Source organism: Petaurus breviceps, unplaced genomic scaffold, assembly GCF_028583685.1.
Source record: "Petaurus breviceps papuanus isolate PSGF00001 unplaced genomic scaffold, PetGlider_PUasm1.0 90792, whole genome shotgun sequence".
Classification (NCBI taxonomy): domain Eukaryota; kingdom Metazoa; phylum Chordata; class Mammalia; order Diprotodontia; family Petauridae; genus Petaurus; species Petaurus breviceps.
The window spans coordinates 3705270-3726488 of record NW_027187347.1 but is presented as its reverse complement, the minus strand read 5'-3'; the positions used below and the strand labels follow the sequence as shown (position 1 = coordinate 3726488).

At 36.1% G+C, this 21219-nt stretch overlaps 1 protein-coding gene across 1 annotated transcript in view; it reads left to right on the top strand.

Annotated features, from left to right (window-relative positions):
• Positions 1-919: 919 nt before the first annotated feature.
• CIP2A (cellular inhibitor of PP2A) overlaps positions 920-21219 on the top strand; it is a 48851-nt gene continuing 28551 nt past the window's right edge. Inside the window, exons 1-9 of the mRNA XM_069069812.1 lie at positions 920-1312; positions 4964-5111; positions 6284-6396; positions 8386-8480; positions 9655-9751; positions 17995-18117; positions 18291-18436; positions 20154-20229; positions 20470-20688. Of these exons, the coding sequence (XP_068925913.1) occupies positions 1211-1312; positions 4964-5111; positions 6284-6396; positions 8386-8480; positions 9655-9751; positions 17995-18117; positions 18291-18436; positions 20154-20229; positions 20470-20688 (1119 nt within the window). The 5' untranslated portion in view covers positions 920-1210. The remainder of the gene's footprint in view (positions 1313-4963; positions 5112-6283; positions 6397-8385; positions 8481-9654; positions 9752-17994; positions 18118-18290; positions 18437-20153; positions 20230-20469; positions 20689-21219) is intronic.

Here is a 21219-nt window from a genome sequence, read left to right as displayed (position 1 = left end):
TTGCCTCAATTTGTAAGGGGAGAAAATAGCGAAAAGCTACCTCAAGTAATGTTCATGCTCCAGATCCTTTTAAATTTTAGAGCATTAGAGATTATCTACAATTTATCCTCTATTTTGTTTGTACATAAATAACTATCGAGGGGTGGTTAGGTGGTGCATTGAATAGAGAGCCAGCCCTGGAGTCAGGAGGACCTGGGTTCCAATTCGGCCTCAGACACACACACACACACACACACACACACACTAGCCCTGTGTCCTTGGGCAAGTCCCTTTAACCCATTTCCCCCCAAAAAAAAAAAAAAAAAAAAAAAGAACTATTGAAATGCTTTCCATTTACAAGAGTTTCCTGGATGGTTTTGCACTGTCACACCCATTTTTTTAAATGTTGTTCTTAATAATACTTTTAGGACCATCTAGTATTTTCTTGCATAAATGCAGGAAATTTATTGCATGTCTTCTTCTGACGCTCCCCCCACCATTAGACTTGGAGAGCATTGGTTGTGTGGATGTTTGTCTAGCTTTGTAGTCCCAGCATTTGGCACAGAGCCAGGGATACAGTAGGTGCTTAATAAATGCTTGTTGCCCGACGCGGGATGGGAGCTGAAAAAACTACGATGAACAGTGAAAGCCACCAATCCCAAAGCAGGTCATTTTTGCCTTAAGCATCTGAGCCTCAGGAGAGGAACTCGGGACTGGCACACTGTGGGAGACGGTACCCCCAGACTTTGGGGGGAGGAGGACGTCGGAAGATGGGACAGACAGCTGCAGCGTCTGGGTCCGACCCAGGCCTCCCCACCACCGCCTCCAAATTACGCTTCAGCACACCCCAGTAGTGGAAGCGGGAGATCTCTAGGGATCCTAGAGAAGGTCATTCTCGCTGCCCCAATTCTCGCGAGAGTTCACCCGCGCCGAGGGGGAACCTCGCGAGGTCCACACCCTGGCTGGAGGATCCCGGAGGGGGTGTTGGGAGCGGTGTTCCCACACTGGCTCTTCTTCCCCCTACTGCTCGGGGGCGCAGGGGAATTTCCGGAGTCCGGACCGGAACCGGAAAGTTCTCAAAGAGTGGAAGGGCGGGGCTAAAAAAAATCCAAAAAAAGCGCGGCCCAAACGTCAGGGGAACGACTGTCCTGGCGCCGTCACGTCCCTGTTTCACAGTCCCTGACCCCGCGCCTCCTCCCCGGTCTCCGCGGAGGTCCAGGCCTCGGCTTCGATGGACATCACGGCCAACCTGAAGTCTTTGCTGCTGACCATCAGCCAGTACAAGGCAGTCAAGTCTGAGACGAACACTAACCAGCTCCTGCAGCATCTGGAGGTGAGCGGCCAGAGGACGACCCCGACCCCGACCCCGACCCCCGGGCTCCCGGGCCCCCGAAACCGCCCACGGCCCTGCTCCGAGGCGCCCCGGAGAAATCCCAGGGTCGGGGGCGGGGAAGAGGGACGAAGAGCACCCTCTCTTTGCCTCCCCCCTCCGTGGAGCCCTCAGTTTCCCTATTTGTAAAATGAAGACAGCGAGAACTTGCACCACCTGCCTCCCACAGCGGTTGTCAGGAAGGCCCTTTGTTCTCAGGAACGTGCTTTTTTCTCCTAAGGTTTTTGCCTGATTTCACACGTATAATTGATATTTCATTTGCTTACACGATGGGTATGGGAGGTACTGGGGGAGGAAAAGAAAATTCAGACCTCAAAATAAAAAGAAAGAATGTCAAAAATAACGAATTGTCTTTAAAAGTGGTTTTTAAATGCCAGATTGTTCTGTAGCAGATACTTTTTATTACAATAAAAAAAAGCTAATTTCATCAACCTCAGGTGAAGAACCCTTGATCAAACCCCCTGTTTTATAGATGATGAAACTAAGGCCCAGTGAGGTGAACAGATTTGGGGGGAAATCACAGAAGTACGAGGTTTGTAAAATCTCAGCCCCCCTTAGGTGTGGAGGGCTCTGGTCTCCCTCCTCAGGTTGTCATGTACACGGTGAGAATAATGCCATGTCCTGCGGTCTGCAGAGCACTTTATTCACAGGAGAGGCTTTCAAAGAAGGGGGAAAACTGACGTTTGGAGAGGTTGGTGTGATCTGTTTAGTGTTATACACCTTAAAAGCATTTGAAGGGGCATTTGAACTCAGATATTCCTGACTTTAAATCCAGCACAGTATCCATGAAGCCAGGCTGCTTTAGGAGAATATAAACTTCTTGAGAGCAGATGCTGTTTTTGTTTTTATTTTTTTTATTATCTCTTTTAGCTTCACTACCTAGCAGTGTTCTTTTTAGAATGGATGGATGTGTGTTCTGAAACCTCCCTACAACATCCCTCTCTGAAATAGTCAAGTGGTCAAGATCTCCGAGGTGCAAAACTTAGTACTATTTGAGGTAGCCCAGTTAGGTCTTGGGCAGCACTCATTGTTTATTTCAGGATTTACATTGATGGAAAACTTCTCCTTTGGGTAGCCCATTACATTTTTTGGATAGCTCCTATTGTTAGGCTAAGGATAAGAACTAGACCTGTTGCTTCACTAGAACAGGGAATTTTCTCTTGAAGCTTAGAGACTTGGAAAATTACCTAGAGCACTGAGAGTTAAGTGACTTGCCTCCAGGTCTTCCTGACTGGAGGGCTGTACTCAATCCTTTATTTCTGGACTCCTCTTCCCTTTGTTAGCCAAGTTGATATTGCATCCTTTCAAACTTCTAGCCATTTTTCCTTCTTCTGCCCTCCTCAGCCAAGTAGAATTAAGTTTGATTCCTCTTTGAAATGATATTTTCATATTTGAAATATTTGAAGACTAGTCCCAGTTGAATATTGTAGTTAGTTGTTACTGCCAAAATTTCTTTCTTCTGGAATGCTTTATTAGCTTTTCCTTTTTTTTTTCCTGCAAATCTCAAAGACCCATTCACTTCTTCATTGACTCTCTCCAACCCACAGTTACTTTGAAATCCTGAAGAATCACTGTATATGTACTTTCTTTATAGTGTTTGCTATTGTTTTTGTTTATGCTTATTCTTACCTTCTATTACTACTGATCAAATGATTCTGTAAGGACTAGTCCTATCCTTTGATTCAATCGCTTTACAAATAACTGCTAAAGTCATATTATGTATATTAAGAGATGAAGGGGTTATCCCTGATGCAAAATAATAACTGACATTTGTATAGTTCTTTATAATCTTCTAATCCCTTCAGTTATATTAGCTTACTCAAACCTCTCACCAACCCTTTGAGTTACATATTGGTAGGTGAGGAAATGAGACTGAGAGGTTAATAAGTTTTGTCTACTAGAGTTAGAAAGCTAGTAATTTTTGAAAGTACAATTTGAACTCTGCCACATTACCACCCTTAAAAGGGGATGCAAATGAGTCTTAGTTTCTTCATCTGTGATATGAGCTTGGAATAAATGATCAGGGTTCCATTCAGTTTGTGATTCTAAGACATGGTAAAATATAGATCTAAATTTTATATATAAATTTTTATTGGGTAGCTTGGTGGATAGACTGCCAGGCCTGTCAGGAAAACTCATCTTCCTGAGTTCAAAAATAGCCTCAGACGTTAGGTCTTCATAAGTCACTTAACCCTTTGTTTCTTTTTTTTTTTTATTAAGCAATTGGGGTTAAGTAACTTGCTCAAGGTTACACGGCCAGTTATTTCTGGGTGTGGTGCTAAGTATCTGAGCCCTGATTGGATCCCAGGTCATCCCAACTCTGGGGCCAGTGCTCTTACTCTGCTACCTGGCCTCCCCAACCCTGTTTCGTCATCTGTCAAATAAGCTAGAGAAGGAAATGGCAAACCACTCCAGTATGTTTGTCAACAAAACCCGAAAATGGGACCACAAAGAGTCGGAAACATAGAACCTAACATTTATTTAGCACTTAGTATGTCCCAAGCTGAGTGCTTTACAGTGATCTCATTTGATCCTCACAACAACCCTGGGAGGTAAGTGCTATTATTATCCCCATTTTACAGATAAGGAAACTGAAGTAAACAGATTAAGTGACTTGTTTGGGGTCATACAGTAAGAAACTATTTGAAGGTGGATTTGAACTCACTTTCTGACTCCAGACCCAGTGCTTTTTCCACTGTTCTACTTAGTTGCCTCTAATTTGATGTGTGTTTAGGGAATACAAACTTATTTTTGTGTTAATTTTAGTAAAATATAATTATAAAGGTAAATCTAGGCTGACCATTGAGAAAACTGCAGTTTTTAATTAGTGTTAACCCAATTTGACAGTATGTGCAGTATTCCACATCTTTAGTCTCTTCACTTTTGGAAAGAAGGGGAGAAGGTGTGTTTAACTCATCTCTTCTTTGGAGCCAAGCTTGGTCATTATAATTGTATAGCAGTCATTTTTGTGGTTTGGTTTTGTTGTTCCCATTTAGATTGCAGTAGTCATGTTATATGTTATTTTTCTTAACTTTTGGTTCTGTATCACTTGGCATAAAATTTTCCCATGCTTCTGTGTATTCAAATTTGTTGTTTTAATGGCACAATAATAATTTCTTTACATTTGTGTACCACAGTTTGTTTAACTGTCTTTCAGTTCATGGGCATCTACTTTGTTTCCAGTCTTTTGCTACCACAAAAAATGTTGCTATAAATATTTCTTCATTTGACCTCTTTGGAGCTTATGCCTAGCAAATAGGATCTCTGAGTCAAAGGGTATGGACATATAAGTCACTTTCTTAATGTAATTTCAGATTGTTTCTAGGATGGTAGAACATAGCTCAGCCAATAGTATTTTGCTCTTCCTGTCTTCCTACAATTCCTCCAACATTGATTCATCACATCTTTTGTTATCTTTCTCAATTTGGTTTGTATGAGGTAAACCATGAATTGTTTAATTTTCATTTCTCTTATTTTTAGTGATATAGAACAATCTTTTGTATTAATAATTTGCAGTTCTTTTGACAACTAATTTATTTATATCATTTGAACACTTATTCAGAACTCATTCCTTTACAATTTATTGTTTTCCAGGTCATTTCTGCACAGAAACTTACTCGATGGTTTACATCAAACCAGATATTGCCAAGTGAATGCCTGAGCTGCCTTGTAGAGCTTCTTGAAGACCCAAATTTAAGCACTTCACTAACTTTAAGCATCATCAATCTGTTATCTCAGCTAAGTAAGGTTTCATTTCACTTTATTGTTCTAGAAGAAAGGAAGGTTGAAATAAAAGAAAACAAAGCATTGCTGGTTTAGATGTTTCTAATATAGTATCTCATTTCCGGAATATGATTCAGTTGCAAAATTAAATTATCAGAAACCAAGACAAACAGACCCACATAATAGTACTAACATGTAGACATAAGACTTAGAAATATATTGAAAAATATGAAAATGCCTTAAGATAGTTGTAATTTACAATCTTAAGGTACAAATAATCCTATTTAAGGATGATTACTTCTAATTAAAACTAGATACAATCTATTAAAGTAGTCATTTAAAGAAAAAATTTGTAATAGGCCACTCGCTGTCATTGGTTCATTTTCATGCCTTACTTAGAGGCAGCTAGGAAGACTTGGGTTCAAATCAAGATACTTCCTAGTTGTGTAACCTTGGGCAAGTCACTTCACCTCTAGTCTGCCTCAGTTACTTCATCTATAAAATGGGGATAATAGCACCCACCTCCCAGGTTGATGTATGGATGAAATGAGAATATTTGTAAAGTTCTCTGTAAACCTTAAAGCACCATATAAATGCTAGTTGTTGTGGTGGTTGTTTTAATAGTATTGGAATAAGCTGAAAAGTTGCCAGTGACATGCATAGATAACAATCAAGCAACATTAAGTCTAATAGATTTTACTTGAGTTTTCTTTTAGATTTCTCAGAGATCATATAAGTATAGAACTGAAAGGGACCTTATAAGCCATTTCCTTCAGCCCTTCATTTTATACATAAGGAAACAAGTTCAGGGATTTTCTGGGCCCTGACTCTGGCACCTCTCACCATTGTGCCTTGTTTTCACAGCAAAGTGAACTGGCCTAGAAAATGGAAGAGTATAGTTTGCTGAATGACCCATATTTTCACCTGACTGAGTAAACTGCTTCTTTTAATCCAATTTAAATGTTCCTTGTCTTTGCCACTTACAGTTTTTTTTTTAAATATAACAGGACAAATATATTCATACTAAGATTGAGAGGGTCTCTGATCTGAACTGATGGAAGAAACACCCACACCAATGAAATTATAGATTCTTGAAATATAGTTAGGTAAATCTTGAGGTAATAAAGGTCATAAGTTTGACATTTTAAACATACTTATTTAATCTATATGCCTTATTATTTTACATTACAGCTCTAGACAATGATACCAGAGAGTGGCTCCAGAACACTTATAATCTGAATAGTGTCCTGGCAGGAGTGGTATATCGGAGCAGTACTGTCCATAATGACACAGTGTCATTGCAGGTATAAAATGCTTTATTTTTACCTACTTTCTTTTTCTATCCTTGTTCATTAAGTGACAAGAATTGAATTAAAACAATAAATAATCTGTCATCATCAGTTAATTTAAAGTGTACCTACTAAGTATTGGAAAATTTGTTGATTAAACATAGTTCTTGTGCTTGAAAAATTTAAAATTTGGTTGAACATGTCACTGTCAGAAAAAAGCTTTCAGTAGATAGTAATTTCTCTTTATCTCTATATAACTTAGGACAGTGCAGGATGGAAATAATTATGAACAAATTCATTTTGAGTGTCAGGGTTGACAGTCATGCTAATACAGCCCTTTTCTGAGATGGTGTCTAGTTTTAATGTGCTCTGGGAAATTTCAAGTGGAATAGTAGCTTTAAGTGGCTCATATTTATATAGCACTTTATAATTTATGCAGTAGAATACTTTCCTCATAATAACGTGAGATAAATATTGTGAGTTCTATCCACATTTTTACAAGTAAATTGAGGCTCACAGAGATATCTTATGATTGTTTATTGACATAGCTAATAATTGGTAAAGTCAATACCCATTCATATGTCTTCTGATTCCAAGTCCACTACTCTTTAAAACAACTCTGTTTTAAAGAGTATTATTTTGCAAATTAGAAAAGAAGAAGATACCTCCGAGAGGGATAGTGATGAAATCAAGAGGGAGAGAGTGATAAGATGTCCTAATTGAAGTAGAATTTATATGTAAGAGTAAATTAGGAGATGGGCAGTTAGGTGGGTTATTTTCAATCTCAATATTTATTCAGAATGACTTATTATATTTTATAAAACCTCAAAACTTTTCCTTACCAAATAGGGATAGGGATTAGATCTGTTATTTCACTGGTAGAGGGCAGGGGTGGGTAACCTATAGTCTCAAGGTGACTTATGACTTTATAAGTTCTAATTGTGGCCTTTTGACTGAATCCAAACTTCACAGAACAAATCCCCTTGATAAAAGGATTTGTTCTGTGAAACTTGGACTCAGTCAAAAAGCTGCACCCAAGGTACCACATGTGGCCTTGAGGCTTCAGGTTCCACACCCCTTGTATAGGGAATTCTTAAGTGAGGAAACTACCACTACCAATGTAGATTGGCATCTTCTCTGCAACATAGTTTTTTTTTTTTTTAAATGACTGTGTCTTCCCATCTTGCCCAGGCTAGAAGTACAGGGGCTACTCACAACAGATCAGTATGGCACCTTTGACCTATTCCAACCTAAAAAGATTTGACCTTAGTCAACCTGATAGCCAACTGCTTCTATGGGAATCACACATCAATGCTGAATTTAGTGTAGGCATCTGACCACATAGTCCCATTATAGGTCACAGCACCTGAGCTTATTATGAGATCTGACCCCTTCAGCCTCCTCTAGGATTATGATCTACCATACCTAGCTTCAATTTAGTTTTTCTTTTTTTTTTTTTGGAGGGCAATTGGGGTTAAGTGACTTGCCCAAGGTCACATGGTTATGGTTTTTTTTGTTTTTTTTTGGTGTGTGTGTTAAGTGTCTGAGGCTGGATCCAAACCCAGGTCCTCCTGTCTGCAGGGCTGGTGCTCTATTCACTGTGCTATCTAGCCGCCTCTTCAGTATAGTTTTAAAGAGTGACCTTAAGCATATTCTGCCTGAACCAGATTATAATGTAATTGGGAAATACTTGATACTTTAAAAATGCAATAGAATATAATGTTAATGTATGATTTTTCTCAATTAATATATGGTCTTCAGGAAACCTTATATATTGTTTATTGGCACCATTTTTATTTGACTTTGATACCACTGACATAGAGCACTTAAAAAGGGACTGACTAGCCCAGGGTCACACAGCCAGGATATGTCAGAGGCAGGACTTGAACCCAGGATGGAAAATTTTTTAATATTAACCTCAGTCTCCTATCAATGTAGTATATTCCTGTGAGAAGTAAGTATATTTTTATATTTATATATTAATAGCCATTTTGTTACCTGCAGTGCCTTCAACTCCTGCAGAAGCTGACCTACAATGTCAAAGTTTTACATTCTGGTGCCAATTTTGATGAGCTAATTACATTCCTGATAGGTCACATGTAAGTAATACATACACACACACACACACACATATATATATATATATATATATATATACTAATATACTTATATTCATCCTTACTCCTGAAGAAAAATGTGTAGGCTATCTACACTTTTTTGAAACCAAAAATCTGTTATGTTAAGTGGTTTTTAGGCAAGTCATCTTTTTCTAGAAAAGTATTGTGGTGTGGGTTGTAATTCTGAGTTCTTGATAGCTATACAAATAATCTCTAGAAGGTTTTACCAAGATACAGGTAGTTGGTTGCAGACTTGGAAATGAACTATGTGTCTATTATCCCAAGAACTAGGCTACTTAAATTGGAAAGTGCTTGTCACTAGAAAGTTGATCAGATGGTAATCTTTTTTTGGGGGGGAGGGTATCCCAGTATCTTTGTGGATTATGTAAGGATTGTGATCTGCCTTGGTGGAGCAAGTATCCCATCTTTGAGTACTGAAATAAAAGTATATTTATTTTTGTGAAAATAAATCTTAAAGTTCTTTCCTTTTTCCCATTTAAAAATCTTAGTATTTTAAAGTATCTCTCTATGTTAATAATTTAAATTGAGAAGTCCTATGGATTCAATTAGTATTTTTAGAGAATAGTTAAAGGAAAATATAAAGTCATAATAAAAATTTCTACATGAATTTAGTTTAACAACAAATGAATAAAGTATTTATTAAGCACTTACTGTGTACAAAGCTTTGTGTTGAGTTCTGGAGATGCACATAGAAAAAGTAAGACAATCCTTGCTCTCAAGAAGTTCACATTCTAGTGGGAGAAGATTTCAGATGCAAGTCATTTGGAAAGGTCTCATGATCCTTAGGGTACCATGCAAAGCAGATGCTCATGTCTCTTTTTTAATGTCATTTCCTCTGATAAAATTATATCAGTTTTCATTGTACAAGGCAATATACGGTTCATAGTCTTGTAGGCTTTTATTTGCAGTTTTTCTATGTTGAGACTGAATAATTTGGTTTCAAAACATGTATTAAATGATTGCTATAGTTATGTTTGACTTGTAAGAATAAAAAGGAAAATATTCACATTAACTGCTCTAGTTACTAGAAATCAGATGTTTAAAATGTGACTCACCATGTGTTGTTTTAAGTAGATTGGAATTCAGCATAATGCAGTCTTTTTTCCCTTTTTTGTTCTCCTGAAACGAAACATAGTCAGTCTCCTGAAGATGAATTAACAATGTCTTGTCTAGGACTCTTGGCCAATCTTTGTCGGCACAACCTATCCGTTCAAACCCATGTAAAGTCTTTGGTAAGAATTCGTGTGTGTGTGTGTGTGTGTGTGTGTGTTGTTTTTTCTTTTTTTTAAATCTTCCATCTCTTGTGTTTGGTTCTTTGATCCAAGGAAATCTTAGTATTTTGCTATTTAATGTGAAGACTTGTGTGTCCATATCCATTCTATCTGATGCTTCAGAGCTTATAAAAGAATGAAAATGAAGTGAAGCAATATAAAGTGTTCCCATCTTTGAGTTATGAAAGACTCTAGTATAAGTATAAAACACTGACTTCTTTCAACATGGCATTATGTTGGAATTCTGAAGAAAATCTGGTTTAAGAGTATACATGAGAAATGCTGGATTATTTTGTTAAAGGTTTAAAATCATATCAGGTTCCTTCTAAGGTGAGTCAGCCCATTATCTTATGACTTTCAAAGAATTCACTTATTAGTATTTATTTAAAATCATGGAACCTTGAATTGAAAAGACTTTAGAAATTATCTAGGCCTAATCCTTATAAGGATGAAAAATTTGAGACCCAGACAGTTTAAGTGACATGCCTCAGACCATAGGCAAAGCAGGGCTGGAATGCAGATTTTCTTAGTCTGGTTTGTAATTCATCAAGCATTTATTAAATACTTGCTCTGTGCTAGAGGTACAAAGACAAAACCAAAATATGTTCTTCCCTTAAGGAGCATGCATTCTGTTGTATGTATGGGGGAGGGGTTGGGGAGGAAGTTAATACAAAATATTTCTTGGAGGGAGGGCACTGGGGCTGGTGTATCAAGATAGGACTTATAAGTCCTATCTTGTAGGTAAGTGGCACTTGAGCTGAATCTAGAAATTTTAAGAAGCAAATGCATGAGGGACAGCTTTTATAAAAGCATGAAGATTAGAGATGGAATGTCCTGTATGAGAAGTAAGTAGACTTGTTTGGTTGGAATCATAATATGTGAAAGGGAGTTATGTGACCACAGAGTTTAGTGAAGTTACTTCACACAAGTAGTAAGTGTCAGAACTGGCATTAAAACCCAAGTCTTTTCACTTCAAGTAATGAAATTGATACATAATTATAGCTCTCACTTAAACACCTAGTAGTACCCCTAAGCTTTTATTAGATTTAACTAGATTAGCTTGAAACAAAATTTGCTAGTTTCCCTTCCTCATTCCCAGCAATATTTTTGTAAATCTAGTCATTAGGAAGAAAGGATGTCAGTAACCTGTTATTTGGATAATTAATTTCACCAGATTGACTAGGCATTTTGTTTTAATATAGAAACAGTAAATTTTTTTTTTTACTGGGAAATGATATAATGTATTTAAGTAGTTACACTTTTTAGTAACTGGAGCATGTCCCACTTAATTTCAGAAGGAATAAGCAACTTTCTACATTATTCATCAAAAACACTTGCTTCTCTCAAAGACCTAAACCACAGCGTTTAGGAAATGAAATAGCCCCAAAGTTGTAAAGGACACTGTCCATGGTATCAAGGGTTTACAATTTAATAGAGGTGATAGGATATTTGTACAATTATGTGTTACACAAATCACAGTTAGAAATAATATGTGAATAATAACATTAACTTGAGTACCAAGTAAAAGAAAGATCATTTCTGACTAGGATTATTAAGAAAGGGGTTAAGGAGGAGCTGGCATTTGAGCTGATGCTTTAAGGATAGATTTTTGATAGTTAAAGGCAGGGGAAGGGAACATTTCAGGTCAATTCAGCTAAATATTACATCTTTTTATAAGTACTTGGGACATAATGACAAAAACTAGTCCTTTTCTCAAGGAGCTTATGTTGTGATGAGGGTTTAGTAAACATACATAAATGAGTATGATAGAATATGGGGACTAATGGGAGACACTAACAAGAGATCTTGCCCTAGGAATATTTGAGAAGCAGGAGAATGCTTTCATTTGTTAGGACTGGGGTGATGGAAGGGGATCAGGGAAGGCTATGGAGAGGCAATGGTATCTGAGTGGAGTCTTATAAAGACTATAAAGATTCTTAAAAGCAAACATGTAGAAGGAGGGCATTCTAGGTCTCTGTACAGGCTTGGAAGAGGGGAATAGAATTCTAGGTTCAAAGAACAGCCAGTAGTGCAGGTTTATTAGAAGATAGAACTTATAAGGGGTAGTAATGTGAAATTATGCTGGAAATGTAAGTTGGATACAGATTTGAAGGACCAAAAATGCTAGGTTAAAGAATTTTTATTTTATCTTGAATTCAATAGGGAACTACTGAGAGTAATCAAGCAAAGGAGTGACATAGATCTGTGTTTTAGGAAGGTTATTTTGGTAGCTTCAAGATCATTTAGAAAGGTTATAAGAAGATCAGTTAGGAGGCGATTGCATTATTCCTTATGGTGACTGAGAGGGTCCTCAATTACAGTGATTACCTGGTGAATGGAAAGGAAGGAATTTGGTAGTGATTTAAAACTAAAAGCAGAAGTGGGGAACCTGCAGCCTCAAGGCTACATGTGGCCTTCTGGGTCCTTAAGTGTGGCCCTTTGCCTCAATCCAAACTTTAACAGAACAACTCCCCTTAACAAAAGGATTTGTTCTCTAAAACTTGGACTCAATCAGAAGGCTGCACTCGAGGACCTAGGAGACCACATGTTCCCCACCCCTAATAGAGTGATCAGTGGAACAGACTAGGTATACAACATATATAAGCAAACAAACCTAATAGCTTAGTTTTTTTTTATAAAAACAGACCCTAGCTACCAGACTAAAGAATCACTATTTGATAAAAAAATTACTGGCAAAATTGGACAGCAATATGAAAGAAATTAGATTTATGCCAACACCTCATACCCTTCAACTAAGATAAGCTCCAGATTGATATGTGCTCTGGTTGCATCATAAACAGATTAGAAAAACATGGAAAAAATTGCCCATCAGATCTATGAGTAGAGAAAAAGTTCATGAACAAACAAGGGATGGAAAATATCATGAGATATGTATAATTTTTATCATGAAATTTTAAAAGTTTTTTATATATCCAATAAAGATTAAAAGGGAAATATTTAACTGGGAAAAATAGTGTTTGCACAGGCTTCTCTAATAAAGGTCTCATTTTCTAAGATACAAGATACATTCATTCTCTAAGGATATGAACAGACAGTTTTTTTTCAAGGAAAGAAACTCAGACTATTTATAATCATAAGAAGAAATGCTCCAAATCACTAATACTCAAAGAAATGCAAATTAAAATAATTCTAAGTTCCAACTCACATGCATCAGATTGGAAAAGATAACTAAAAAGGAAAATGACAAATGTTGGAGGGGGGTATGAGAATTGGCACATTGATTAATTGTTGGTGGACTTGTGAATAGGTATAACCATTATGGAAAGCAATTTGAAGCCATACTCACAAAGTTACTAAACACTGCATCCCCTTTGACCAAGATATTGTACTGGTAAATCTGTACTCCAAAGAAGAGTAAGAAAGAGAAAAACTTCCTATTTGTACAAAAATGTTTATAGCAGTCCTTTTTGTGGTGGCAAAAAACTAGAAACTAATAGGATACACATCAGGGAAAGACTGAGTAAATTGGGATTTATGAATATGATGGAATACTGTTGTGCTATAGATGACTTCAAAGAAACATGGAAAAAAACTTGTATGAACTATGTAGAATTTATATTATAATGTCAAATAGTACAAAAACAATTTTGAAGACTTTTATGAATTGATGAATGAAATAAACAGGAACAGAAAAACAATTTATACATTTATAAAGATGTTCAAAGCTATAAGAACGTTGATCAGCATCATGACCCTCTGTGATTCCAGAGGGCTGGTAATAAGCATACTAACCACCTCCTGATAGAGAGATGATGGATTCAGGATGAAGAATGAGACATATATTTTTTGAGTACTACCAATACTGGGATTTGTTTTGCTTTACATATTAGTTATAAGAATTTTTTCCCCCAAATTGAGTGAGGATGGGAGAAGAAATTTGGATTTCTGCTTATGAAAAGAATAGTTTTTTTTTTTTTAAAGAAAAGGAAATAGATTGTGTAAAGGAGAGGTAAGAATCAAGGATAATTCTAATCAATAAAACAAAGAAGTAAGGAGGACTGGGTTAATATAATACAATTAAACAACCATTTATTAAATATCTGCTATGTATGAGGCACAAAGAATATGGAATAAAAGTAATTCATGTCTTCAAGGAGCTTACCTTCTGCCAGGATAATAGAGAAGGTGGAGAGAGCTAATCATAAGATAATTTGAGCAGGGAGAAATCCCCATCAAAAAAGGGCAGTCAGAAAAGGTTCCATATATGAGTTGGAACCTGAACTATTCGTGAAAGAAAGCTAGGATTGTACGTAGTAAGATTTTAAGGACATGAAAGGGAAGAGGAAAAGCATTCCTAAAATGGGGACAGAGGCATGGAGAAAAGAGGTTGAAGTCTCAGTTTGAGAATAGTGAGTAGGCTTGTGTTGCCAGGATATAGTTTTTGAGGGGGAGCTAATGGTCATATGTCTAAAGCTGGAAGGAACCTCATTCCATCTAGTTCCTTGTTTTATAGGTGAGGCAGATGCGTATTGCCAAGGCAATATTCACAGCATTGACAGCGACTATGAATGTACTGGCATAGTTCTGAATCATAAAATGTAACAAACTCCATATAGAAGACAGAAGCAAAACATTTATTCTGATGCCAGAAAGCCAGATCCCAGCACCAGGAAACTGAATGCATCATAGTAACAAAGAAGTTATTTCACCTTATCACTGCAGGGAGCAATACCATTTCAAAGCCTTCCTACTAATAAATACTCAAAATACTAGCTGTTCTCATTTTCTCTCTACCCTAACTGCTTTGACTCCCAGTTTCCTCTCTGCACTGCTTCACCCTTCTCCACCTGTTCAGCAAACTCCTCCCACCACAGGCTCCATGTGATTAACTTCAGCCAATATTGAGGGGCAGGGAACATCTTCAAATTTCCTTAGTCCTATTAAGGGACAGGGGAGATCTTCAAATTATCATTACAATACAGTGTGAAAAAATCTTAGAAAGGTAAACTGGAACCAGGTTGTGAAAGGCTTTGAATGCTAGGTTGAAGAATTTATGTATGCCCCTAAAGGCAAACGGGAGACACTTAAGATTTTTTGATCAGAGGGACATAATAGTGCTGTTTAAGGAATATTCATTTGATAGCCCTCTGGAAGATAGATTGGGGAGAGGTAAAACTATATTCAAATGACAGACTGGTCAACAGTATCAAAAGTTGCAGAGGTTAAGTGAGATGAGGATTGAGAATATATTAGATTTAGCAGTTCTAAAATCATTGGTTAACCTTGAAAAGAGTGATTTGATTCAGTTTGGGCTGGAAGTCATATTGTAAGCATTGTCAATTGTATATGTAAGCATAAGTGAATTGGAGGGGGGGGAAGTGGAGATGAGAATCCTAGATAACTTTTTAGGAATTTGGTTATGAGAGAGAAGCAAGATGACCATTGCTTGGGGAGACTGTCAGGTCAAGTGAGGATTTTTTTTCTAAGATGGAGGAGAACTGGATTCCATTTTAAAGCAGCAGGAAAGATGTTAGTAATTATGGAAAGATTGTTGCTAAGAGAGGGAGTGAGCAAATGGGTAAGCTTCTAGAGTATATAGGAAGAAGTTGGATCAAGGGCAAAAGTAGAGGATTTGCGTTGGCAAGGAGAAGGACCACCAGTGCAGTGAAGAGAAAGGGGGACAATATAAAGGAATTTTAAAGTGTGGTATGGTAGACAAAGTGCTGTTTTGGAAACAGTTGGTTTTTATTTGGCTTTTGTTTGTTTAATTAGGAGGTTAAGGGTACCTGCTGAGAGGAAAGAGTTCATATAAAGGACTTGGGAAGGGAAGGTTTGGAACAACCACTATCACTTCCATGAGAGTATCAGTTATGGAAGAAAAAAAGGACTGCTGTGTAGCATATAGCGTTCAGTCGATATCAGATAACTTAAATTTGTAGTTGATACTATTACTTTTTCTACTAATGTTCACCATCAGAGGAAGGATCACAGGAAGCAGATGAGGAGGGTAATTTAAGGTTGGCAGTGGGGGGTTGGATTATGTTAATGGAGATAAGACAGGCAAAAGATAAGGAGGTATGGTGGCAGGATCCAAGAAGGCAAGGTAGTCAAGAGTAAAGGTTAGTACTGTTGAACTGTTAAAACAATAAGTGTAAAAAACTAAAGAGAATAAAGTCACCAGAGTTGACAAACTGGAAGGGCAAGGCCATATGTAGTTACTGGAGATTCCAGTAAAGATGATAAATGATTGAGGAGCAGTGAGGCAGAGAGAGACATGGGAGGTATAGGAAGTTAATAGAGCTAGTAGCATAGTTACAAAAGTTCTCTGAAGTAGGTTTTATTTATTCCCTGTCGGTTGCCGAAGTGAAGAGTTAAGAAGGTTGATGAGATGGGTGTTTGAGAGGACATCAATGTATGTATTGGAGATTGTGTTTCATAGAGGCTAGACTTGTATTCAAGAATACCACTTCAGATATTTATTAGTTGTGTGACCTGATCAAGTTATGTAACCTTTTCCAACTTAAGTTCCCTGTCTGTAAAGGAAGTGATGTTTGGAGAGATCAGGCCTCTTGGGTAGAATATCATTATGAGAAGCTGAAATTGCTAAGCAAGTTGATTAGAGAAAAATGGGTTTATAGGAAAAATGAGTCAACTTTTGAAGTCATCAGGGACGATAGAAGTGTTTCCTAGAATAGTATAGTAATATGATGTAGATTAAAAAGGAGAAAATTGAAATATTTCATGGAACACTTATCAGATGACGTGAATAGTGGTAGTTGGTAACTGCTAAAGATTATTGATTACAACAGTGCAAAAGTTTTCAGTCTTCCAAGAGTATTTATCCAAAAAAAATCGTTTTTGTTTTTTCTACACTTAATAGTATTTTTATATTTTTTCCAATTACATGTAAAAATAACATTCAATATTCACTTTTATAAGATTTTGAGTTCCAAAATTTTCTCTTTTTCTTCCCCTCCCCTTTCCCCAAGACAGCAAGCAATCTGAACTAGGTTATACATGTACAATCATATTAAACATATTTCCACAAAGAAGAATCAGAACAAAATGGAAAAGCCATGAGAAAGAAAAAAAACAAAAGACAAAATTGAAAATAGTATTCTTCGATCTCATTCAGACTCCATAGTTCTTTGTGTGTGGATAGCATCTTCCACCATTAGTCTTTTGGAATTGTCTTGGATCATTGTATTGCTGAGAAGAGCTAAGTCTGTCATCATCACACAATGTTGTTACGGTGTACTATGTTTTCCTGGTTCCGTTCACTTCATTCAGCATCAGTTCATTTCAGTCTTTCTGAAATCCACCTGCTCATCATTTCTTATAGCACAGTACTATTCCATTACATTTATATACCATAACTTGTTCAGCCATTCCCCAGTTGATGGTCATCCCCTCAATTTCCAATTCTTTGCCATCACAAAAAGAATTGCTATAAATATTTTTGTACATGTAAGTCCTTTCCCCTTTTTTGTTATCTTTTTGGGATGCAGATCTAGTAGTGGTATTGTACTTTTATAGCCCTTTGGGCATAGTTCCAAATTGCTCTCCAGAATGGTTGGGTCATTTACAACTCCACCAATAATGCATTAGTGTTCCAATTTTTCCACATCTCCAGTATTTGTCATTTTCCTTTTCTGTCATATTAGCCAATCTGATAGGTGTGAGGTGGTACTTCAGAGTTGTTTTAATTTACATTTATCTAATCAGTAATGATTTAGAGTATTTTTTCTTATAGATAGCTTTAATTTCTTTAAAATGATAGCTATTTGAATGTGGTCATATAGGAGAATGATTAAAACATATTTGATAGCATTTTCCCTGTATAACTGAACAGAAAGGAAAATTATGGCAAACTTTTTTGCTGCCTTTGGGGTTGGGGTTTCATGTTTTCATAGCTGATCATTTTTATCAGCAAAGTATCTTGTCTATGGAGGGTTTATAAATAAGAGATCCTCATGAAGGATTTTTCTAAGGATCTTTCCATATCTGATTCTGTAAACTATAATCCTTTATATTGGAACTTAGGAAAAAACTTGTTCCTTTTTATACAAGTAAGTGTCATATTGCAGGAGCATTTATTTGGCTAAATACTTGAGTGACTTCTGTACTTTATTAATTTGATAATTATTTATTGAGAACCTGCTATATACAATTTATGTTCTCAGGAGGAGTAAAATACAATTTTAGACTAAATCTAATTTATGTCAAATATTTTTCTTCTTCAGAGTAATGTGAAGACATTGTATCGTACTCTTATCAGCTTCTTGGCCCACAGTAGTTTAACTGTGGTTGTGTTTGCACTCTCAATATTATCGAGTCTAACATTAAATGAAGAAGTTGGAGAAAAGGTAAATATTGAGTGAGTTTAAAAAAAGTACAACCACAATTTATTTTAAATTTTATTCTCTGGTTTTAACGAATCATTATTTCATTGTTTTTTTTTTTTGACATATTGAACACCAATATCTGGTTCAGTTTTATATGCATTATACCTCTTGTATTTTATTTCTTTGTTTTTAAGCTGTTCCATTCTCGAAACATTCATCAGACTTTTCAGTTAATATTTAATATTCTTGTAAATGGTGATGGTACATTAACCAGAAAATATTCAGTTGACCTACTTATGGATCTTCTCAAGAACCCTAAAATTGCGGATTGTCTCACCAGGTACAGCTATGTTCTCTTGGTAAACTTAGAGCTTTTTTCTATACAGGTGTATATTGAGAACACTTCATTGCTAAAATTATAACTGTCATCTTCATCAATCTCAGTGAAATTAATTCTAATGAATTGCTGAAGACTGTAAGCAGGAATGTTTTAACATTCTTCATTCCACTTATAATTTCATTTTTGACTTAAAATACAAAAAGACAGTATGTAAATTCATGTATTAAATCTGGGGTGTCAAACATGTACAAAATTCTCAGGTACAGCTGACCCAGATTAAAATGTAATTGGCAATATCTAACAAAATAAACAAAAATACATTAAAACATAGATAATGTTAATATGTAGTTTTTTAAATCAATATGTACTTATAAGTGTCTTTATTTAGTGGCCTCTGTTTCTATTTGAGTTTGGCAGCACTGCCTTAAATGACTGGACTTATCTTTTATCTTCTGAAGTTCGACTGTCTGGATTACCTTTATGCAAAAAATAATTCAAGAACAGAAATTGGTTTTGAATATCAACTTAGGATGGTTTTTTATATTAGTGGATAATGTTATTTATTATAACAAAGGTTCTGTAATATTTATTTATTATAGCTACAGTTCATCACTGGCTTAATAAGCAGTGCTTTCTACCTCTTACTCTCTGTTCTCTGTTTCCCAACTATATATTTCATTATGCACTTAATTTATGTAATTTAGTATTCTAAACTAAATTCTTTTAGAATTGCTTTAACCAGAGGTGTCAAGCACATGAAAGAGGAACCAGATTAAAATGTAATTGGGAAATTTTTCAACAAAATGAAAATATAATATAATGTAGATAATGTTAATTTGTGCTTCTTTTAGTCTCTATATGGCCTGCTCTGTTTCTATTTGAATTTGACACCACTGGTCTAAACCATTCTCTATATCAGAGAATTTTTGATATAAACATATAGGATCATTGTAAGAATGGAAAATATATCTCAGGCATTTGGACAAGATTGTCCGTTTATCTTGTGTCTGGTTATTATTCTCTGTAGTAAAATGGACTCTGACTTTTCCAAGATTTACTAGTGTCCTCCCCATGCTGTTCTTCCATTTTAGCATCATACCTCTTTCCACAATTACTCTGATTTATCAATTCACATCTCCCTCGATGAGGTAGTAGATGATATGCAATCTACTTTGTTATGAATACCAAAATCCTATTAGACACCGATGAAAGAATCTTTCTCAATATCACACTTATTATGGAGAACATCCTTGTAATGGTAAGCATGGGGATAAAATGTTATGATTTGAATATAGGAGAACTGAAGTAATTAAAAAATTAATCACTGGTTCATAAATATATAATTGTGTTGATTTCTAGAATCATAGGATTTGGAGCTGAAAGGGACCTTAAACATAGTTCCGTGTAAGCCTGTCATTATATCGTTAGAGAAACTGAGAACTCCAAGATTAAAGTGACTTGCCCAAGGTCACAAAAGTATAAGTAAAAGAGCCAGCATTCTAAGCCAGGCCTTGATTCTAAATTAAGTGCTCCTTCCGCTGTGCCATACAACCTATACATTTTTAGGCCCATGATGGTGTTTTGATATTTGAAATTAAAATTCACATTTTTTAAAAAAGCATTTTCCTTTTATGTTGGGAGCTGAAATTTTTGAAAATGTGTGTTATTTTGTCATGATTTTATAATGGTGATGCTATTTATCTTGGTTTATTCTTAGATATGAACACTTCAGCTCATGCCTTAATCAAGTATTGGGTCTTCTTCATGGGAAGGATCCTGATTCTTCTTCAAAGGTATATTAAAGCTTGATCTTTTGAGAATATCACTTGTGATTCTTGGAAATTACTTCAAATAAAACAAGAACCCTTAATTTTTTTACAGAATCAATTATAAAGGCAGGGTTGAAAGTTCTTTTCATGTTAATTTTGATGTATTCAAGTAAATATGACTAATTTTTAACTTCAGCATTTGATACATGTTAATGTCCAATCGCATTGGTATTTAATAAGATTTCCTATGTTCATACTACACAGGTTTTAGAATTACTTCTTGCCTTCTGTTCAGTGACACAGCTACGCCATGTCCTTGCTCAGGCAGTATTTGAATCATCTGCTTCTAGTAACACAAGACTGGGAAACCATCCTAAATCTTTAGAGCCAACAGTTGCTCTGTTACGTTGGTCAAGCCAACCCTTGGAAGTATCAGAAAACTGTTCTGTTCTAGCACTAGAATTGTTCAAGGAAATATTTGAGGTAATGTGACAGTGATGATACTTTAATATTATTCTTATTTATGTGATATTGTATGATTATAACCCTTTTGAAAGAAGTGTATATCTAGGGAATTTTAAAAAATTGATAGCTGGGTTCCCTTCCACTTAGCTATGTGGAAATGGATAACAGGAGTACCAAAGTACTCCATCATTAGCATTTTATTTTACTTGCCTTTAATGTAGTTTGTTAACAGAAACAGTGGGAACTTTATTGATTTTATATCACTTTTTTGTAACCAGTAACCAATATATCTATTAAATACTGTCTACCAGCATTCTAAGGATGTAGCTAGCTTAATTTTACCATTTCTCACCTTGATGGCCTCTTCTCCCAGCCACTGCTTTCTTGGAGGGCTTCCCTTGCAATTTATCGGAGTCTTAGGTACAAGAGAGTAGTATGTATATTTGGAGGATAATTCTTAGTAATACTAGTATTTTTTTTTTTTTGCTTTATTTGGAGGGGGTGTAGCAGCAAGCACCCCAAGCGTCCTCAGGGTTTGCCGCCACCACA